Below are 23407 nucleotides of genomic sequence, written 5' to 3'. Positions count from 1 at the left end.
TGAAAAAAAATTCCCAGGTGTCCTTAGCTATCGCCTTAGAGAGGCGAATGCGAAGGCCTTGTAAAGTCTACTGTAATTCACCTTGATCCACCCTAATCCACCTTATTCGACCTTAATCCACCCTAATCCTCCTTATTACACCTTAATCCAATCACTAATCAGTCATTAATTAACTTTGCTAATCATTAATAATCTATTATACACGGCTGCACATGCTTTGGTTCGCTTCTGGCCTTGCTTAGGTCACGTGACTTTCTGTACCTCACTATGCAACCTTGAAACAGATCCAACTAAGGCTTTTGCCTTAAAATGTGAACTAGCTAGCGCTCATCACCTGCAATACCACGGGTACACTTGCTATTAATTTTTTTCAGGCCCTGCATTCATTGTATTTAAGTGAGTGAAACACACATTGAAGTAAGCTGGAAAGAATAGCTCCTCTACAAGCCATTATTTCGATTTTCAGTAAAACAGGCAACGGATCCTAACAATCACGAAAAGTGCGATCGAGAGGCTGTATCTTTAGGCATAATTGTTGAGTGGAAAGCAGAATCTATAGTGCTGCATTTCCGAATGAATAACAGTTGACGACGTGCAAGGTGATGGAGTCCCAGCAGAATATTCGGCATACTGAGGTGAACCCCATTTTTATGCAACGTACAAAGCAAAGCCACAGCAAAGACGCTAATGAGCAGGCCAGAAGAATGAAAAAATGCAGCATTAGGGGATGCTTTGATACGAGCTATAAAAAAGGCTCCTTACCTCACTAACAACGCTGTTATTTGTCAGAACAAAGTTCTTTCGGCCAATGTTGTGCAGCCACTGCTTCTTGCGCAAGCCATCACGCTTTCCTTGCGGTATCATAAAAACTGCATAACCATCTTCACGCTTCTTGCTGCAGTTATATGCGCAGCAGCATGGCATAGAACTAGCAGACAGTGCACGAAACAGCGTGCAACATTCTCTATACGCCGAGCTAAGGTGAAAAATGGCGCGAACGAAAAAGCAAAACGCAAGATACGCTGGTTTCCAAGGGCAACAGCAGGGAGACCAATCGTCGTGCAGGAAAACGGGCGTGAAGCCAGTTCCTGCGGAGGGGACGCGTGAGGAGGAGGCCGCGCGGTGGCGGCATCGTTCAAAGAGTGGCGGTACTTTAAAATTATCAAGGGACTTTAACTCCCTATTGTCCTATTCAGCAACAATGGGGACAAATTGCAACAAATGATTGAGAACCTTAACTGAGAAAATGTAAGAGTGGGGTTGAAGATTAATATGGAGAAGACAAAGGTAATGTTCAGTAGCCTGGCAAGGGAACAAGAATTCAGGATCACCAGTCAGCCTCTTGAGTCTGTAAAGGAGTATGTTTATCTAGGTCAATTACTCACAGGAGACCCTGATCATGAGAAGGAAGTTTACAGAAGAATAAAATTGGGTCGGAGTGCATACGGCAGTCATTACCAAATCCTGTTGTTAATTACCACTGTCGTTGAAAAGAAAAGTGTACAATCATTGCGTTCTACCGGTGCTAACATATGGGGCAGAAACTTGGAGGTTAACAAAGAAGCTCGAGAACAAGTTGAGGACCTCGCAAAGAGCGATGGAACGAAAAATGTTAGGCCTAATGTGAAGAGACTGGAAGAGAGCAGTGTGGATCAGACAGCTAACGGGGATAGCCGATATTCCAGTTGACGTTAAGAGAAAAAAATGGAGCTGGGCAGGCCATGTAATGCGTAGGATGGATAACCGGTGGACCATTAAAGTTACAGAATAGATACCAAGAGAAGGGAAGCACAGTCAAGGACGGCAGAAAACTAAGTGGGGTGATGAAGTTAGGAAATTTGCAGGCACAAGTTGGAATCAGCTAGCGCAAGACATGGGTAATCGGAGATTGCAGGGAGAGGCCTTGGTCCTGCAGTGTACATAAATATAGGCTGATGATGATATGTTCCTTACGGGAGCAGAGTTGCACATAGGTACCCCATCTTGCCCGCCAACGCATCCGTGTTAAGGAGAAAAGCCACTCCTCTTGAATTCAGGATACGGCGCGGCTCAGCTACCGAGTGTGCTTGCTCCTTCCTCGAAGGTGGTGGCGCGGCGGGCGGCAGTCCAGCCCATAGTAACTGTGTGGTGCAGGCGCAGCTGTGAAGTTGGTTTTCGCCGCTCAAAAGAATGCTTTTTGTGCATTTGACCAGATTTGGCGAATAGGGGCGTGAGCCCCTATTCGCCAGATTCAATCTATTCGCCCTATTCAATCAGATGCGCAACTCTGGTCCCCAAGGGGAACATATACAGTAAAGGCCCAACCGCATGCACGCGATTTTCGAGCGACAGCGACAAGCGACGGCGACGAGCGACAGGTTTTGCCGTCGCGGAGGGCTATCCGTCGCTGTCGCTGGTCGTGTCGCCGGTTTCTGGCCAGCCAGAAAATATGGCTTGTCGCCCGGAAGTCAGCGCGACGACATCCGCTGGGGACAGCGATTGCACAACAACATGGCAGCAATCAGTCTGCCCGCTTCGATCTGAATTCGCTCTTGCAACTTGCTCTCTGCTGTGACAGCAAAAAATAAATAGTACAATCAGTCATCGCTTCACCTCATCGCTAGCTGAAGACTATCGGCGCTCTCTTGTCGTTATTATTGAGATCGGTTGTTTTGTTTTGACGCTGTTAGGCCTGAGACGTCACCGAGAGCCGAGAAAGTGTTTTAAGTTTTACTCAACAGATGGCGCCACGGCACCTTACGCTGGCGGCATGGGACGGAGTTCCTCTGGGGATGCATGGGACGGATTTTCACTGGGGATGATAGCATATTTTAGCTAGGTATAGACTCTAACTCTGCAGAGCACAGGCCACGCGCTCCCGTGTTCCCTTTCATACAGGACCACCAAAGTGATTCTTTATTCTATGGGACCACAGTGTACGACATCGCTGCAGGGGGCACCAGCTCTGTTAGCAATGGCTGAACATGCTTCTTATGTGGCTGAGTGTGAGCATCGCGCAATTATAGCAGTTCAAGCACCCACACACTGCACGAAAAAAAAAAAAAAAACTGGCAAGTTGGCAATATATTGGCTGGCGCGGACAAATCTGTCTCATGCGGAACGTTGCAAACTGAGCGAAGTGTGGCGCGACTGCCTCGCTAATCGGGAGATCGCAAGAGGCAGGTGTGGGTGACGTGTGGGCACGATTCACAGCAGCGCTTTGTTTCCATATATGGGATAGGTGGACGCGAAATCGCATGTTATCGGTGAACAGATGACAGCGCGCTACTCTGGCGCCATCTCGTAGCGGTCGTCACCACAGAGCCCGTCTTGCGCGGCACTACGCTTTTCTTCTCACGCTTTCGCCATAACCTCCTCTTCCGTTTTCCACCTCATGGTTCCACTGCACCCTCCTCTTCTCGCTTTCTTCGATATCGCCGTCTTTTATCCCCGCTGCGCTCCGCATTCGCTCTTTCATTGTTCGCTCGGTTACGCCAATGCTCAACGCAGGAACGGGTTCCTAAGAGCTGCGCTCTAAAAAATCAAGTGAGGCATCGACGTGTGCACAGCCATTTCTGTGCACGCTAGTCATATGTTGCTTTCTCTTTTCGCTGTCATGAGTACTCGAATGCGGCTAATTCATGTGCATGAAAAACACAGTACATGAAATCCATTAAGTTCCACGCAGTATTATCTGCCGTAACAGAACAATCGCTGTGCAAGTAACGAAGTCGACACGTGCACCCGAATGTTTTCTGCTTACCATTCGTTTTGGGTAGGGGTTGACCTCCATGGGCTTTCCCTTTGGAAAGTGAACTGAGCAGACCCAAAATACAGACGCTGAAAGGTCTTAAACGGCACTGTTATGCTTTTATCGCAGGCCCCCAGCGCGGGAAGGCAAGACGCACACTGTCGCATAGTTCACCACAATAAAAGGAATAGTACCCACCCAAGCAAGCTTGGGCCATCACACCAAATTTTTAAACCAAAATTATGTATTGCATGTTAAACCGTACGCGTCCCACAGCAAGCTGGCAGATCTTCAATAGATTCGGTGCAGTAGAAAATTTGTATTTGAATTTTTTATTGTTGCAGTTCAATTGTAAAGCAGTCTGGTGACACTGAGTGGTGATGATGATAATCTAATGGCATCCCCTTTGAAACGAGGTGGTGACATATAGTCACCTAGCCTGCTTGATTTAATCAGGTATGCTATGCATATTTTTTATCTAGCATTTTTGTATACATCTCCCTATTTTTTGTTTTTTCCTTCAAAATCTACGTTGTACCACTACTTTTGACTGTAACAGATCCAGTCGTATCAATCTCTTTCCTGCTTTTTTATTGCGATAGCAATTATATGGACACTTCAACCGGATTTCTGCCGTCGCTGTCTTCGTCGCCGTGAGGTTCCCTATAGATAAAATCTTCGCCGCGCGCCGTATGCCCGAGCGGAAGCGGGCGGGGACGCGTGCTATCACGGAGAGCGAACGCACTCAATCACCCATGCGCAAGCAAGGAAGCGGGAAGCCAGCGCCGGAAGGAGCGCGGGAGGGGGGGGGTGGGGGGCGCACTTCTACTCTGCCAACAACCGCGCGCGTCGCTCGCCCGCACCGTCTCGTTATCTCCACACGGCTCTGACCTTTATGCGCCGTGCATTCGCCGCTCAGTTTCCGTTGAAGCGATAGACCGCACGTACCTTCGCCCGCTGCAGCGTATGGGCTCGCTGCCAGCGTTTTAAGAGTCGTTGTCTGCAGTCATTCAGTGTGATCTATTCATGTTTGTTTGTGCGCGCTCAAACCACGCTTGTTCATTCAGTTAGTAATAGTTGGGCCACATTTTCCAACGCACGTTACACATCCAATGCTGCCCGGATCGGCAGTGCAGCACTATAGGTGCGTCCCTGCGGACGCGCTGCCCACGGGAAGCGCTTCTCATCAACACCACCGTTTCACACGCGCCTTCTCGTGGTCATCGAGTCTCTCTTCATGTCGGTCTACTTACGCCGCAGCACACCTGCTTACTTAATCAGCTCATGTTTACTACTATTCATATTGCTACCAAAGCCGCTCACCTTACTTCGTATGACATTGCTGTGTTGCTATCGCATTCATTGCTTCGCCCTTAGGGCGAAACTGTGACATTTTTTTCCACCACAAAATGAATGGGCACACCCAGTAGGGTGGCTACCCTACCTCCAGTAATGGTTCCCTTGGGTAACAGAAGTCGGTCTTAAAGGCCATGCCGTGGCCTTCGTATACTGCAAACACCGGACATGATTGCAGGAGCTAGAAATATGTCTTGGCCGCCATGCGTCGTTTCGCTTTTGCATGTGCATCTCAGCGCATCTCTGGGGTTTGCTACTGCTGTTTATCGTGCAAGTAAAGGAATTACGGGCACAATTCAGCGACGCTGCTGTTGCTACGCCGTTGGGTGGACGGCGTAGAGAAAGATGTCTGGTGTGGTCTTGAACTGTTTCAAAGCAGACGACACAGGTGGCCCCTCAGTTCCCGACGTAACACAATTTCTTTCTCTATGGTCACACAGCCCTGCCAAAATGGAGGATGCTGTCGGTGCTAGGAGTTGAGAGACAATTTCAAATTGAAATTTTGGGTTAAAATGTGCACCGAAAGTCTTGTGCGCCGCAGGAACTTTGTGTGCACAGCCGAATGCACTCCACACAAACGCAAGCTTCTTGTGTCTCCATGAACGTCAATTGCAGAGCTCTTGCACGAGCAGCTTCCTCGTTCACTGCACCGACGACGGCACAGTGCTGCTCAGACGTACAACCATTATACACCCTGCTCAGAAAATGTGGTAAGCACACGTCTAAAGCAGTCACCTCAGCAGATGTGGCAAGAACACGTCTAAAAAACAATATGCGAACACGCACCACAAGTGCAGGGATTTTCTTCTCGTCTCCCACAGTCCTCACCAGTAGGCAGTACCTGGTGTCGAGAGTAGCGGCACGGCTGACACTCTTGCTATGAGGCTATAAATAATCTAGTCTATATACTGCGAAATTTGTACAGGTTTACTGTTATTGTTTTGAGTTACTTTCAGGTGGATGCCAACGTCACCCTTTACCACTGACACTGCCAGTGTTATGTTGCAACACATATGCAAGACTGAAAACAATCAGAATGAGATCGTTTCTTTGTATGCAAAACAGTTCATGGCAGGAAAAAGTGATTACACAGTTTTCACTTGTCTCTTGTAGTAGTGAAATGCTTGCTTCATAGAAAGTTCTCATTGGTACAGACAGCAGTTATCCACACTTCTTTCTTTAACTTTTGTGCAACTACTCTGGGAATCTAGAATTTGGAGGGTAATTTTCAGAACTTGGTGTTCATCAGGTTCTTATGGCAGCAAGTGGCAAAGATATAGTATTGCCTACCATTCTCCTTGGCTGATGGGGTTAAATTTAGTACGGATGCTGAAAGCACCTCTACAAGTGACGTGGTATTATGCAAGAGCGTCATCTGTGGTAAAGGACGAGGGTTGCAATTGCCTGCTATGCATAAACCAGTGCCAGTGTCATCAGCAAGATTTCAAATTTGGGCTCCCTATAGCAGTAGGATTCTTCAAAGACCGTTTGGGCTAGAATTGTAGGCTGGTAACATACCTGTGCACAAAAGTTAGCATTCTTCTACAACATGGTTTCAAGAAAGACTCAAGCAAGCACTTTATTTGCACCACAGTTTAATATAAAAACAAAGAATATGTTGGCAATATAATTATGCTTCTGTGCAGTCACTTTCTGCTGTGTGGCTGGCTACAAATGGAAATAAACCTGTTTTATACAGCACTTCTTCGCAGATTATGCATAAAGTTCCTCTTGGAAATAAAACTGAAATGGGTCCACACCTTGGATGTTGTTTTCCTTAACATACCTGCAATTAACACAAAATAAGAGAAACTATAAAGTGAAGCAAAACTGTCATGACAGCTATTCAGCTTGACTAGTGTTGTTAAATTCCAAAGTACTCATGCAATACTTGGACATGGTCTGATACTTTTGCACAACCAATTTTTCTTTTTTTTCCCTGGCATGCTTGCAATTGCCAAATGAATAGGTAGAGTTTTGCGAGTGTGCTGGTGAAGCGCAGCAAGCTTATGATTTTGTACAATGTTGTTCGCTATGCGCGTCTAAACAATAACAAAAAAGATCTAGATGTTATGGCGCAAAAACATGAAGACACATGAAAGGCACACCACAAGCACCAATGGTGTCTATTTCATGTGTCTTCATGTCCTCATTTTTATCGCGCCATAGAATCTAGATTAACTATATACCAACTAGCCCAAGCATTAGGACTACTGCAACAAAAAACTTATTTACGCTGGCATCCAGTGACGAAGGTTACAGCAAATTAGAATTTAGAGGCTTGCAGCACTCCATGGGCATACTCATGAAATGCTCATAAGCCAAGCGGCAACAGAGGTCCTATTTTGTAACAACCAATTTCATCTTTTCCTCTTATTTTCGTCATGCCAAGCGGCAGATCCTCAGTGATGCTGGGAGCATGGCTTCATATGAGCCAGTGATGAAGGGTGAACAGAATGAAAAATGAACTGGACTGTTATAATTCATAGTCTGACACAAAAAACTGCTCGACTAGGCACGTGCATCAGTTCATTGCAGCCATGGTTAGATAATGCAACATGTACCAAAGAATCCTCCCTCCACATACCACAAGCCACATGCACAGCTGCTGGCATTTCATTACGGGCATAAGCCGGCACAGGAGAGTGCTGGAGTCAAGTGCACTGAGTGAGTGCAGTGGGGAGGCAGCAGTGGTAGAGTGCAGGGCATTACCGGTTTGGTGCGTTGTTGACAAGTAGCCGACAGCTTGCAAAGGTTTTGAACTGCTGCATCAGAACGGTTACAGGGTGTCTAGCAAATTCCTTTTTCAACATTCCCTCACTTTTCCAAGTTTTCCATGACTTTCGCAGTAAAAATTCCATAATTAAAAAAACACAATACCAGAAGACAGCAATTGTATTTTTTTTCAACACAATTTTTTCACAATGTCCAACACATTAGGCAATCCAGAAGAAACAAATCTTGGGGAAAGATTTTCAGCTTACACTGGTTGCGGAAAAAAATGTAAGTACAGTAGACTCCAGTAATTCAATTTTTTGCTTAATTCGATCCTGATCAAAGGTCCTGGTAGGTGCCAATGCATTTCTATAGGCCCAAAATTTAGTTATTTCGATCCTGAAATTGGTATTCGCTGGATAATTCCAACATGGCTGGTCTGCACACACGCGCCTAACCCCAATGGTGACCCCAGAGGTGACTCCAATAGCAGCAGTGTCTGCCTTGGCGTCGCTTTTGGTACAGTGAATGCATCAAACTAATGTCATCTCCCATCGAAAATGTCTATTTTCGGCCTGTGTACCCATGCTGTGCACCAATACAATAAAAGGCTAGCTCTTTGTTTTTAAACTCTGAAACTTCTGTAGGCAAATGTACTTAAGATTATGTGGCCAGGTTATCATTTGCAATGCCATGCGAGCGGATGGCCTACCATGAGATTAAGTGAAACCTTGCAGGGCATCCAAATTTTCAACCATAGTTATGGTCGAGCTCTAGGGGTGGATATAATCATGCCGTTATAAAATCCGAATAATAATAATAATAATAATAATAATAATAATAATAATAATAATAATAATAATAATAATAATAATGATAATACAGTGACTGTAAACAAAGACCACTCATCAAGCAAAAATATCAAATGAAATTGTTATAGGGCTTCTTCAAAAAAGTTAGCAACCAGTGACCATAGCATTAACAGCTAAGAACCCCCTTGTCAATCCCACGTGGAATATTCCTTGTTATTTTTGAATAACAGTCCAAAAGAGTTATTAAATGAGTAAGCATTTCTATGCCTACCTAACAAGGAAACCCGTCAGTCCACCACGTAAGATGAAGTAGTGGTGTAAAGTAATTAATGTATACAACAAAAGAAATTCTAAAGGAAAAATGTTGCTAGCAGTGAGTTTCGGACCTAAGGCACGCTCAGAAGCCGAGTGTCTTACTAAACACCCACGCTTGCAGAAGGTGAATATATGTGAACCATATGAATGCGTTGTACCAAAGGAGAAGAGTTTCTGTGATGGCTTTATTGAAAGATTTGGTGATGTAGGAATAAAAGCCATCTCTAGGACCATATGTAGACCCGACTTCGAGCATTGTAGACATTAGGAAAATTTAGACTTTGCGATAATTTAATGCCACACATGCCATATCCCTGATGCATTTTGTTGGGACGTTCCTTCACCGACCAATATGCCACCAATCTATGAGGGCTCGGGTGCTTCGCGTCGCGCAACATTGACAGATAAGCTGTCAATGAGTTGATAAGGAGTGATGAGGGGTTATATGGGTCTCATAATGGTTTGAAGCAGATAGGTAAGGTGCTAAAGAGCGACAAAGGCATAATGATCGGAGCAATTCTGATAAGGACCGATAGGGGTCGGATTGAGTCCGTTAAGGTTGATAAGGACCGATAATAGTTTATAAGGGTCGAATCATGTCCAATGAGCTTGGTAAGAATTAGATCGATTGTGATAAGACTGATAACGACCGATAAGGGTCAAATCGAGTCCAATAAGGTTGACAGCAACTGATAAGGCTCAGATCTAGTCTGATAAGGTTGATATCGACTGATAAGGGTTGATAAGTGTTTATACTGGTCTTATAAAGTTTGATAAAATTGATAATGACACCAGGCTACGTGGAGATCAACAAGTGGCACAATGCTTACGCATACTTATACAACTCTAGTGGAGTCTCTGTGTCAATTTTTTTTAAAGCCAAATGCACAAGCCATGAAGTCGACCAGTTGCAATTTATATTTAAAAAGGTGCGGATAACTACTAAACTTGGTTAAGTGCACTCCCAAAATATTTCGGGCAGAAAAAAAAAAAAAAACAACAACTGTCTACCTCAGTTGTTTACAAATTTTACGACGAAAAACGAGACACGATGTACAAGGAATGTTTTTTTTTTTTTTTTTAAATACGTTAAATTCATGAGTACAGAAACATTTTGTGGGTTTTTTAGACAAATCGCACTTTGATGTGTGCCACCGATAATTGGCCATTTTTTTGCTGTATTTATCGCTGAATCAAAAAAGTGCAATTTAGGGCAGGTCTGAAGTTTATAGAACATTTAGCTTTGTTCATTGTCACTTTATTATCTGACTTTGGCAGTCTTAAACACAAATAATTGAATAAAAGTTCCTTGTCATGCAACAATCACAAGGAAGCAAGAATGGTCCCGAATTTGAGAAAAAGAAAATTTTGCCGTGTGTTCTACTGTAAATGGCACATTGTTGTGGGCCATCTAGAAATATCAATGATAGTTCACTAGAAAGCAAGACTCGTAGTAACTTGTTTAAAGGGCACCTCACCAGGTCATATAGCAAATCTTGGTTATATGCTGGAAGTTATTACGTGCCCTCTAAGAAGTGTTCTACCGTAGGAATTTTTCAAATTGGTTCATTAATAGCTGAGATAGAAATACTTCCAAGTGCAGCGAATCCATGATTTCAGGAGGCAAGCGTCACTGCCACACTCCCTCTGCTTGCCCCCGTCTAGCCTCCGGAAGCGAAATTCCTTCCCTGCGTTCTCCCGTACCGGAGCTGGATGTTTGCGTGACGCAAATGTCACGGGCCCCGTCTTTTTCTATTTGCTGCACGCCGCACTTTGGTGACGGTCTCGCACGTGAGCTGTTGCGTTTGTCTCGTTTCACGCAGCGCACGATTTTGCGCGCTGTGCACGAGAACACCTGACTAGCTGTATAAGTCAGCGTTACACGAATACTTAGGAAACACAAGCGGATCACAGAGCATGATCACGCACTGGAACACGGTAGAAAATGACATAGTTTCGTTCTCAGCGTGCGCGACTGCACAACAAGGGAACAAGCAGACGAAATGGAAGTACATCTCTCTTGCTGCGGTACAAGTAAAACAAAATATGCAGACATTCGCTTTGTAGGTTTTATTATTTCTCATAGCTTTAATTCGTATATTGAAGCAACAGATCAACAAATAACTGCTGTTCCCTTGAATAATTCTCAAAGTTACGTGTCACTGTGAGTGACGTCACAGCACTGCGAACTACGTGGGCGCACTTGTGTGATTGACGTCGGCTCTGTCTTGGAGTGCGGCCCGGTGGCCGCGAGGAGAAGGGCGCAGGGCGTTTGGTTTGAAATTTCAGCTCTTACCGCGGTGCGTGGCGGTGTAATACTTTGCAGGCACAATCGTTAGCGCGTATTGTATGCACTGGGCTTGTAAGAACTGGAAATAGCCACACCTGGTCAGGGGCCCTTAAAGTGATTTCAGTCAAAGTATTTTTTTCACAAGATCTTTTTTTTCAAGTTTGAGTTACTTTAAGTGATTTCAGTTCAAGTATTTTTACACAATACATTTTTTTCTTCCAAGTTTGGTTACTGCTCCACCCACTAGTCCTTGATCCGCAGTACATCTTCACTGCAATACATGCCTCAGTCCGTTGAGCAATTGATGTGCTGATGCCATGTTTTCCTATACGAAAGCGCTACTGGAATGCTGGGCATGTGGCTTTCACTGTACTGCCTTGTAGCTCTTCTTGCCGCACGTTCCAACTACACGCTGCACGCTTTGGAGTCAAAATTTATGTTGTAGGTGTTTATTCAAAAGAATGGCCCTTTTTCAACGATGCAGCAGAAGCTTACTTCATTGTGCAGATTTGGTTTAAGCTGCATAGCTGCCTTATAGTAGCTGATGAGGAAATGTTATTACAACCAGGTTTAAATAGTGTAACAAAATGTGTTAGTGCAGCATCTCCGAAGTATGTCCAGCCTTTTCTTTAACCCTTTAACCCCCAATATATTTCTCAAAAAACATACAAGATTTCCAGAATTTTTTTATGTATTCATTTTTTTTCTATGTCATTCTGATTCTGAAAATATATTACTTGGTTCTTCATACTTCATTACCTATTTTTTCTGGACTTCTACCATCCACTGATGTTGAAAATTGGACCCAAAGCCAACTACCGACCGTAACTCGTATTTGGCAGTGCGAGCTGCACAATATTGGCTTAACGAGTGTGACTCATCATTGACGATATTAGTACAACCTCCATGACAATTACAGCTCAGGATCGGGGGTTAAAGGATTAATCTACAGTCTCTGCATGTTGTTGCCCCATGTGTATGACATGCAACCCCACTGAACTTTCTGCACTAACAAAAACTGTTTGCAATAACCGCGTGTTTCTATTGGCTACAATGCAGCCACTATGTAGCATCCACTCATTAAAAAAATAATATATATATATATATATATATATATATATATGAACGAGAAGAAAGGTAATCGAGGGGCCTGATTGTTATTAACCATATCATAAGAAGCCAACAAACAATGACACCAAGGACAACAATGGGAAAGTTACTTGTATTAATAATTGAATTAAAGAAATGATAACTTAATGGAAATGAAAATGGATGAAAAAACAACTGTCCGCAGGTAGGGAACGATCCCACGTCTTCGCATTATGCGTGTGATGCTCTTACCATTAAGCTACCACGGAGCCGTTTTCCCATCCACTTTCTGGGGTATTTATGTTTTACAACTAGAACTAACCATGGGAGTGTTAGCCAGCGCCACCACTCACAAACCATGGTGGTGGATGTGGAACATCCTTTCTGCCGCAGGCATCACGAGCACGTGAACTTTTTGGGTGATGGCAGCTGGTCAATAAACCCACATATGCTACCTTAATGCATCATTGTTGCCGGATTCGAGCCCTCGTTATGTAATGAATGAGAAGAAAGGGAACTGACGGGCCCGATTATTATTAATCATATCATAAGCAGCCAACAAACAATGACACCAAGGACAACAAGGTGTCATTGTTTGTTGGCTTCTTATGATATGATTATATATATATACTACTCCGAGGCAAACTAGTACCTTCAGTTCCTCGTTTGCATGTACCCTATGTGCTGGATCCACCCATGTGACTATCAATATCCTTCAATGCAAAATACAAGATGCTTTAAATACAGGAAGCCCTGCGTATAAACAACTGTACTGCAGTAGAAGGTTGCGCTGTCTTGCAAGTGCATGCAGGAGCACTAAGCATGCACTCGCATTGAGCCAGAAACCAGTGCTGCACGTAATTTACAAATTCCTTTCTTCATTATAGTGAGTGAAGACAATTATGCAGGAAGGCTGACTTGCAATGCTGCAAAGAGCCTAATAACTTTGCAGGGAACCAACCTACCTGAATTTGCAACTTAGGCAGTTTAATCAGTTTCCCTGACTTTTCAAGATCGCTAGACACCTTTGAGTTACTAGCAGCATTGCATGACACCATATTTTGGCTTTATCAGCATGAAATGATCAGTAAACCTTCATTACAAACTAAAAGGTCTATTACGTGCATTTATAGGAAATTCTTACTTCATGAAAACAAGATTTTAAATGTCAGCGCTTCTATTGGAATTTCAAGAGGAAAGAAAATTACTTTGTTATATCCATTAGTTCATACGGCTTGACTGCTTAGCATTGCAACATGCCAAACATGTCACACAATTTCTGTACAAGTGCTTTTATTTATTTAAAAACAGATGCAAGTAAGTACAAACTATTTGCAGGCATAAGCAATAACAGAAAGCAAAGTGAAGGGAAAAAAAAAAAACAGCGCTGGGAAGAAGCTGCAAGTGCCACCACCATGGGCTGATGTTAATGCAGGCGTTTCACAACTCTAATGGCCAATGCACTTAATTGTGGCTGGTATTCACACAAAGTGGTTTTGCACCCATTTTTTGGCATTTCACAAGCACATTAATTTGAATTCACCAAGCACAATTGAGAAAAGGTTTACCTTACATTACATATCAAGATGGCAGCACCCATGAACTATATTTTTATATGTGGCTCCACGATTTACTGCCATTTACTCATTTTAATTAGTCACTCATAAATAGGAACTTTTAAAAGCATAAAAGGACTTACTCTTGCACTTCAAGGCCAATGTTGTAAAGTTTCTTCATCAAAGCTCTCATTTTCCGCATTTCCTACATGTATGAAATGAAAGTAAAGCGTGAGATGAATGTTACTCTGGCAAAGATAACATCCACATACAGCCAGCTTATGTAAGATGCTTTCAGAATAATTAAAAATTAAATTATGGGGTTTTACATGCCAAAACCATGATCAGATTATGAGGCACGCCGTAGTGGGGGACTCCGGAAATTTGGACCACCTGGGCTTCTTTAACGTGCACCTAAATCCAAGTACACGGGTGTTTTCGCATTTCGCCCCCATCGAAATGCGGCGGCCGGGACTCGATCCCGCGACCTCGTGCTCAGCAGCACTACACATTTCAGAATAGTTGACCTGAGCAGTAGTGGATTGGTACAGATGCGTCTTGAGGCAGCTTTTCAAGCCTTGAAAGAGGTCTAATGTTAAGAAAACCATGCTCTTCTTTCTTGTCATTTGGTGAAGTAAACAAATGTATAACAATCCCACATCTCACAACTCAGCCATCAATTCCATGTTCTTTTTATCAATCAATCAATCAGTCTTTATTAGTGACAGAACAGAAGATTGCCACGCATCATGTAAAGCCAGGCTGTAGGTGTGTTGAAAGAGCACTAAACCTTATTAGATAAGATCTTTTGCAACCTTCCAAGTTAGCAGAGCAGTTCTATTGAAGTAATACTGATGTAATGAAATTTGTGAAGGCATTGGGATCCCCATGCCCTTAAGGGAATATGCGGGTAGGAAAACTGCATTTATCAGCAAAAAAAAAAAAAAAAAAAAAAAAAAAAAAAAAAAACATTTCTTAGATTTCGGTTGCGAAATCACACTTCAGCATTCTATTTTCATGTGTAAAAAGGAGTTTCTTCACCCAGAAGACTGCAAAAAATTATTCTAATTGAGGCATGGTAGCTGTAGGGGCCTTATTTTTCCATTAATTCTTGGCAGATGAGGGTCAATATCGCAAGCTTGGCCCAAATGGTGAACTTTCTTGGTGTAAGAACAAGCGAGCACTAGCCCCGACTGAGCTGGCACCAGCTCATTCTACTATTTTCACCAGTGCTTGGCCGAATTCACACACTGTTGTGGTGATGGCCACTTCTATAGCCATACTGTGGTTCAATAAAGGCTTCGGGGAAGTTCTACAGGAGCTGGGTGTCCTTCCTATTCTGGAGTTGATTCGATCTGAGCAACCAGACAGACTAGAGAAAAATCAGAAGAATGTCTGGAAAACAGACAGCTAATGCTAAATCTCGTCATTGCAGAGCAGCAAACAAAGTCTGCCTGGAGGAGAAAGATCGCGAGGCTTCCGAGGGTACCACCTACACAGCAGGAGAATTTTCTGCAAAGTCTGGTCTGCATTTTGGCCAAACATCATGAAAATTGACTATCTCTATCTCCAATAGTAAACAGCATGTTTAGAATTTTCAACTTCATTGTTCTCTTTCTTCAATTTACGCTGTTTTTATTAATAGGTCACCAAAATTTGGGTACTTAATGAGCCAAATTTTGCATGTACATGCACAAGCATTTGTAGAATGCAAGTGTTTAGGCCTTATTATAATTTTCAACAATGTCTGTTATGTGCTTTTAGAAATTCACTCCCCATTGATGTTATTAATAATAATAGTCAGTATCAAAATATTTTGACTATCATAGCTAACAGAGAATTTTTGAGCTTATTCGCAATTAGTTGCCCATAAGGAGCAATATATATTATTTTATAACACACTCCTCGGCCTGGTATGAAGCTCAAACCTTGAACATTGAGCATACTTTTCTTACTTTCAAGGGTCAAGAAAGATAACCAGATAAGATACTGAAAAACTAAAAATATATTCAAAATAATGAGATAGAACTCTACATTCTGCATAAATTTATTCAGTTAGCTTTATTATTAATGGGTTAGGGCATTGCAAACAAAGCGCAGTGCATAGATCAAGTAGTGGCGATTGTGTCCGCAAAGTATGAAATGGCTGTGTGATGCAAAAACGGTTTAAATTTCAATCAGAAGGCTGTGTGCCCTTCCCCTCGAGGGAGCCGTGCTTCAAGCGAGAGAGTCAAGGTGACACGCACAATACCTCTATGCAAGACACACTACCTGCAATGTCACCAACAATACCACATGACTTCCGCTAACCATCCAATGCAAAACCCACAATGCCATCCCTGAAAGTGTGCCAATGAGAAAGAGAGAGAGAGAGAGGCAGGGCTTGTCACGTGAACCTGACCGCGGTCTCTTGGCTTTGGTATGGGAGAAGCAGATTTGTACGTAAGGAATTACATCTAATTAATTCATTGTAATCAATTACATTTTTTGATAGTTTTGTAATTTATCTAGTACTTTTCTCACTCAGTAATGCTCACTGTGATTTACTTATCTTTTTCAGTAACAAATGACATGCAACCAGTTATTTTATACTGACGAAACAAGCTGAAACAGGCGATGCAGCTTTGAGCATTCGAATTCGGCAAGAACTACAGCAGAACGCCCGCAGTCGTGTCATACAGCAATTCTAGCCACCCTAACGCAGCAGCCTTGTGAATGCGTATGTCCAGAGATGCAAACTCAGCACTCAGTGTTTGATTCCTCATCTTAAAGGCAGGTCATGTGGCCTGTATTGTCAGCACTGCATTCTGTACCTTGGGATGTTTTCGGCTATGTGGCATGAGCTTCACCATATCAGAATGCTCATGTTCAGTTAGTTTAAACTTTACTTTTTACATTGTTATTGTATAGTTCCCAACCACTTTTTGCTAATTTCCCTGTTCAGTAATAGTATGTTACATCGGCCTTCCCTCCAGCAAGCACATTGAGCGAGTTTTCAGTGTCGTGCTGAGGTTCTCAGAAGAAACCAAGAAAAGCTGACCGACAAGAATTTGAAAAAGCAATTGTTAGTGAATATAAACAACGTGCGAGAGGATGTGTTGAAAGAGCTAGACCAGCCTGTACATTCTATTTAGTGTATCTGTGCAATGTTAACAAAAGTTAGTGGGAAAGTAACGTAAAAGTAACCGGTTACTCTTCAGTAATTGCTCTGTTACTTCCCTGGAGCAGTAAATGGTCAATGTGATCAATTACATTTCAAAATGAATTGTAATCGGTAACATTTTTTCCTGTAATGTGTACAGGTCTGTGGAGAAAGCAGGCAAGGAACGCCACTTTTGGACGCTAGTCGAGGCAAAGGGGGAGAATGTCTCTGTTAAAGTGATGCTCGCTTCCTGGCAGCATGGTATCAGGACAATTTCAATTTCTATCTCCTCCAATAATGAACAGATTTGAAAACTTCTTTCCTTGAAACACTCCCTCGATGGCACCTTACAACTTCAAGTGTATAACCAAAATTTACAATGAGGCCTGGTGAGGAGCACTTTAAGACGTTCTATAAAATACCATACTTTATTTTGTTCATGATGAAAAAGAGCAATGTGATGGGACATAGAAAAAGGCAGAAGACTTGGCACTGAACTAGCTCACCTTTGTACCTTGCTGTAGTTCAAGTTTTTCAATATATAATGTAGTCTTTGCATGTGGCATAAAGACTTTGGTAGCCTCTGTGAGAATTACCCACATAGAAGTGACTAGCAAAATGTATTGCTGTCCTACTTTCTTCGTAGGGCACAAAAGTTACTGTGCTTAGCACATGCCATTTGTGTTGGAATGCTCAAGCATGGGGACGCTCAGAAACACATCAGTGAACCTGGCACGAGCTTCAACTGACAGCAACAGCAGAGTCCAAATGTGGAACTATATGGCTAATGTATATGGCGATTGCTGTCTAATTATTTCATTTTGTTGACTTCAAAGGCCTTGTGTAAGGTCATTACGTTACACTCAACATAAAAATCACTCAAACAACATACATGGGGCAGTTCAAAGACAAAAAGCGCTTTTGTAAAAGTGAACAAACGGACCTTAGTTTCTGCAACTGATAATGTCAGCGTAGTAAAGGAGAAGCAGGCACATTCATATAGTATGATTCATGTGTACAGTAAAATTTTATTCAGGTTAGTCTGTTTTTTTTTTTCACATTCGTTCGCTCCTAATACAGTAGACTTCCGTTAATTTGACTCTACTTAATTTGATTTTTCAGTTAATTTGATCCCAACTGTTGCCCATGCATTTTTATGGGCCCAAACTTTTGTTGTTTCAATCCTACAATTGCCTTCGCCAGATAATTCGAACTTGCCCAGTCAGCACACACATGCCTGACGCCTATGTAAACCCCATAGCGACCCCTTTTAATGGCAGCGTCTGTCTTGGCGGAGCTTAGAAGACAGTAAGTGCATTGAACACACACATCATCTCCCATCGAAAACGCAGATTTTCAGCCTGCCCTAGAAAACTTTTTCAAGCAATAACCATAGCTTACATAGTGTCTTATTACGGTATTTAGGCGATTCCAACGCACACCTTTTTTTTTTTTTCCCACAAAGATTGGGCCGGAAATTGCCTGTGTGGTGCAATCGAGTATGAAACCAAAACCGGCTTTGCTGTGCTTTACAATATAACACCAATGAATTGTGGCGAGGCTGACTTTAGGAAACCGGCTGCCATTGTGCAACACATATACCGTTGCCCATTTATCTTGCAAAAAAAAACTGGGTGTGCGTTAGATTTCTGCTTTGTTAAGGAGCTTATATGTCATTTCTACGGTATTTCTCTATTTTGGGCACATGTATATGGGCGCACGTTTGATTTAGGGGCTTGTTAAAATCAGGAAAATAATGCAAATGAATCAGGATTGTGTTTTGGTGTTTTTTTCTGTATCTTGTTTAATTCGACTGGATCAATTTTTTTGGTCCCGTCGGGGTCGAACTAACAGAAGTCGACTGTATAGGTATAAGAAGGCTGTGCCATGTGTGACTCTGAAGATTGACCAGCTAATCAGTGCTCAGATGGTTATTTGATTAGAACAAGAAAATGCGAGGCTATGGTGACGGGATATGTTGAAGCACAGCTGAGAACCGCTTCAGACTTGGCTCAAGAGTCATGACATTTCTGCGTACAAAATAACTTAGTGTGATGTTCACAGCACTTTACGTCTCCTGATGCTTTGTCTGGAAAGCAATGATGGACATCTAGTAGCGGCAGGGTCTTGAAATGTCCCAGACTCAAGTTACCGATACCCTTAATTACTGCAAAGAGCACTTGTACCCTCAATACATTTACAGAATCCCACGTGATCTTGAGAAGAATCTCCCTGCCCCAGTGTTAAAAGGAAACTTTCAGAGTTCTAGTGCAACCTAAAGAACTGCTGGACAATGCTCAGAGGCTCTCTTGCAATTACAAAAAAAGAAAAAGCTTTGCAGATGTGTGCTAATCCAAGCAACTTATACATAAAAGACAGGGAAGTTGTATAAGGGAGTTGTCACACCCTCCGAAAGCCCTAGGAGTCTGTTTTGCCACTGCCCAAAATCTACCCAAGACTTTGCAAACGCTTCACTATACGCAGTGCAATTCCTTTGCTATATGTGCCTTTTCACACATTTCACTATATCCGAGCTTTGTACTTCTATACTTTCTGTTATATCCAACGCATGTTCCGGCATGCTGCGCCAGCTCTAGCGATGCCAGCAACGCATATATATATATATATATATATATATATATATATATATATATATATATCATCATCAGCCTACATTTATGTCCACTGCAGGACGAAGGCCTCTCCCTGTGATCTCTAATTACCCATGTCTTGTGCTAGCTGATTCCAACTTGTGCCTGCAAATTTCCTAACTTCATCACCCCACCTAGTTTTCTGCCATCCTTGACTGTGCTTCCCTTTTCTTGGTATTTATTGTGTAACTAATGGTCCACCGGTTATCCATCCTACGCATTACATGGCCTGCCCAGCTCCATTTTTTTTTTTTCTCTTAATGTCAACTGGAATATTGGCTATCCCCGTTTGCTCTCTGATCCACACTGCTCTCTTCCTGTCTCTTAACATTAGGCCTAACATTTTTCGTTCCATCGCTCTTTGTGTGGTCCTTAACTTGTTCTCGAGCTTCTTTGTTAACCTCCAAGTTTCTGCCCCATATGTTAGCACCGGTAGAATGCAATGATTGTACACCTTTCTTTTCAACGACAGTGGTAAGCTCCCAGTCAGGATTTGGCAATGCCTGCCGTATGCACTCCAACACAATTTTATTCTTCTGTGAAATTCTTTCTCAATATCAGGGTCCCCTGTGAGTAATTGACCTAGATAAACGTACTCCTTTACAGACTCTAGAGGCTGACTGGCGATCCTGAATTATTGTTTCCTTGCCAGGGCTATTGAACATGGTGGAGGGTATGGTGGAAGAGTGAGAAGAAAAGTGTAGTGCCGTGCAAGACAGGCTTTGCAGCGACGATGGCTACGAGATGGTGCCAGAGTAGAGTACGTTGTCTGTATGGAAACAAAGTGCTGCATGAGCGAAGTTCTTTCTGCGGTGGCTGCTATGAATCGCGCCCACGTGTCACCCATGTGCTGCCTGTCATGGTCTCCCAATAAGTGAGGCAGTCGCAACACACTTCACTCCGTTTGCAACATGCCTCACGAGACATATTGTCGTTGCCAGCCAATATATCGCAGAAATGAAAACACGTGTAGAGCTGTGCTCAAATTTCACATTAGGGAGTATCGTAATCGTCGGTGAAAATTTTTTTCCTTCTGTTCTTGGATTTTGAGGTCTTTTTCCTTTCGTCGCACACACCCAGTAGCCAGGTTTAAGTTTTACAACCAGTAACGCAGCATGGGAGCATTGTAGTAAGCAGTTTATTTTACCATAGAACACATTACAAAAGTTGATAGTGCATCGTTACATCCAATATATGTTTAAAACTAGTATTTTTATAAGTGGGTTCAACTTAGTTCACTTTTGGGTGCTGGAATTAGCTTGAACTCCACTTGGACTTGGCTTTAACTCTGCACCAAAGTTCACTACAGCTCGTAAGTGAACTATAATATGTTTTAACATATCTGATTTGAGGGCCACAAACACCAAACCAACCATTTTGGAAATGGCCACCCAGCAAATGGCATAGGAGCTCCTGGTTTATGGCAACGATGCAACATGAACAAAGTTTGCCCTTGGTTCTGCGCAAGCACTTGAGACCACCTTAGGTTACTAGCTTCCATGCATTCGTATTTTTGAAGGCCCACAATTGTTGAAAACAGTGTGAGTCATACCTAGAAAAGCATTTAATCAAATTGTACTGCCACTTTCCAAAGTCCTTGTGACACTGGTAGTACAAGTACCCATGCTGAAGCCTTGCTGAGGCTCTCCAGTCTGGTGGACATTCAATATATGATGCACATGTTTATATTAAAATGTGTTCAAAATGTCAAAAGTGGTTTAGGGGCCCTTTAATAAAAATCTGGATGCCAAATTAGTCATACTGCTAACGCCAGTAAGAAACTTTATGTGTAATGATCATCATCACTCCTTTTTTCTATCATGAAATTTATTTATGAACATAGCTGTAAATACAGTGGGGAGGGCAATTAGAGAAATTCCTATGTGGGAAAAGGATTAAAACACTGCATGTACATTTTTGCCAATGCAAGTATGAATTTTTGTATACTGTCTCACCTTTTCCAGTTCGAAGAGCTCATTGGTATACATCTGGACATCATCAATCTGGAAAAATATTTTTAAGAGTAATCATTGAGTGAAAAAAACCTCAATGTACATATTGCCACGCAATACATGCTTTATTGGAAGACAGCACTGTGTCCTTTTCACTCCTTCTAGAACCCCCTTTTCTTTTATGCTTTTTCTATCATGAAAAGTCAAATCATTGGCTTTATTTCTGGTGGTTTTGTTCCTCCAACTTATTAAAAAGTATAGACAATAAAGATTAGCACAAAGGGTTGACAACTAGAATTTTTGCATCAGCTGGCCACATACCAGGTGAGCTTCACACAAATTGCTTTTTCTGCCTCTCTATTGTTTGCGTACAACGCAACGACACAGGTTTTAAGCCTTACTTTTCATTCATTGTTGCTGATACTTGTGAGCTATCAACTTCAGACTTACGGTGAGGATGAATACAAAGTAAAATGGAATAAAGATGTGCAAGAGAGTCCACACTATTAGCTCAAACACCAAACTACTAGTATTTCAGCATTGATTAAATGCTTAGAATAGACATGAAGGCTTGTCGACTAATCTTTTTGTTAAGTTATACTGGCTTGAATACATATAACTGTTCCCAACTGTGGACAATTTTGTACAAAAAGACCCTACCTGTCCACAGGAGATTTTTGGAATGCAAGAAAGCTCAGTTAATTCATGGCCTAAACAAGCAACATAACCAGTGCTAGTAAAACAAAGAACCAGCAAATGCAGGATTGAAAAAAAAAAAAAATTTAAACTTTACGTGCCAAAACCACAATCTGATTATGACGGACGCCATAGTGGAAGACTCCGGATTAATTTTGATCACCTGGGGCTCTGTAAAATACACCTAAAGCACGGGTGTTTTTGCAATTTGCCCCCATTGAAATGCGGCCGCTGTGGCCGGGATTTTACCCTGTGACCACGTGCTTAGCAGCGCAACGCCACAGCTGCTAAGCCAGCACGTTGGATAAATGCAGGATGCAGGTTTGTACTCTGATCATGTGAATTTCGTCAATATGCAGCTGCTACAGGTGATGCAGCTCTAGTGGTAAAAGGAAGCCTTGTCAAGAGGTTCTTTCAGCACAAGATATAATCACACAGCCATACTATATGCTCCCCTCTAGGCAGATTTCTATGCCATTATTGCTTCCTCACTGTAGGCTCTAGGTTCTACTACACACTTTTTGTAATGTATTTGCTCACACTACTTGGTGTTGGCTGTGGCTTCTTTAAGCCATTTTGTCTGCACTCTATATCAATGTTGGCAGAGAAGGAAAAAAGGAGCCACCTGACTCGAGCAGCATGCAGCAGTCTCTATGGAAAGATGCAGATTCGTGGTCCTGATACTGTATTCCCATGATTGCAAGTGCAATACGAGTTCTTTATGCTCTTCACATTTTCTAAACTAAGAATGACTGTTCATAGCTTAATAAATGCATGGTTCAAGGGAGACAAAAATGCTCCTAGATGTGCAACAGACTGCCAACACCAATTTATTAGTTTATTTTTACAAAATGAAACTCTTACGACTTTCTAAAATTAATGTTCTAGCATATAAAGGGAAGACCTGCATGAGTCATGTCAGAACCAAAGAACCAATATGTTATCTCCGAGTGCAAATATATTTGCATTCATGCATTCTCAGCATGCACGTAGTTACTTTTGCAGATATATGTGTGCATCGCAAACTCAATGCTGGGTCATTACTCAAAGCAACTTGCACAGCTTTGAGACAGGCTTACAAGATTGCTGGAGAACTTCTAATA

At 42.4% G+C, this 23407-nt stretch overlaps 1 protein-coding gene across 4 annotated transcripts in view; it reads right to left on the bottom strand.

Moving 5' to 3' along the window:
• Positions 1-6635: 6635 nt before the first annotated feature.
• The window catches only part of LOC119436403 (uncharacterized), a 133983-nt gene continuing 117211 nt past the window's right edge, over positions 6636-23407 (bottom strand). For all 4 annotated transcript variants that reach the window (XM_049657535.1, XM_037703242.2, XM_049657529.1 and 1 more), the window contains exons 7-9: positions 21612-21659; positions 14007-14068; positions 6636-6872 (exon numbers count right to left, since the gene is read on the bottom strand). In XM_049657535.1, coding sequence (XP_049513492.1) covers positions 6800-6872; positions 14007-14068; positions 21612-21659 — 183 coding nt within the window. In that variant the 3' untranslated portion in view covers positions 6636-6799. The remainder of the gene's footprint in view (positions 6873-14006; positions 14069-21611; positions 21660-23407) is intronic.

Source organism: Dermacentor silvarum, chromosome 1 (assembly GCF_013339745.2).
Source record: "Dermacentor silvarum isolate Dsil-2018 chromosome 1, BIME_Dsil_1.4, whole genome shotgun sequence".
Taxonomy (NCBI): Eukaryota; Metazoa; Arthropoda; class Arachnida; order Ixodida; family Ixodidae; genus Dermacentor; species Dermacentor silvarum.
This window is presented reverse-complemented; position numbering and strand designations above follow the sequence as displayed.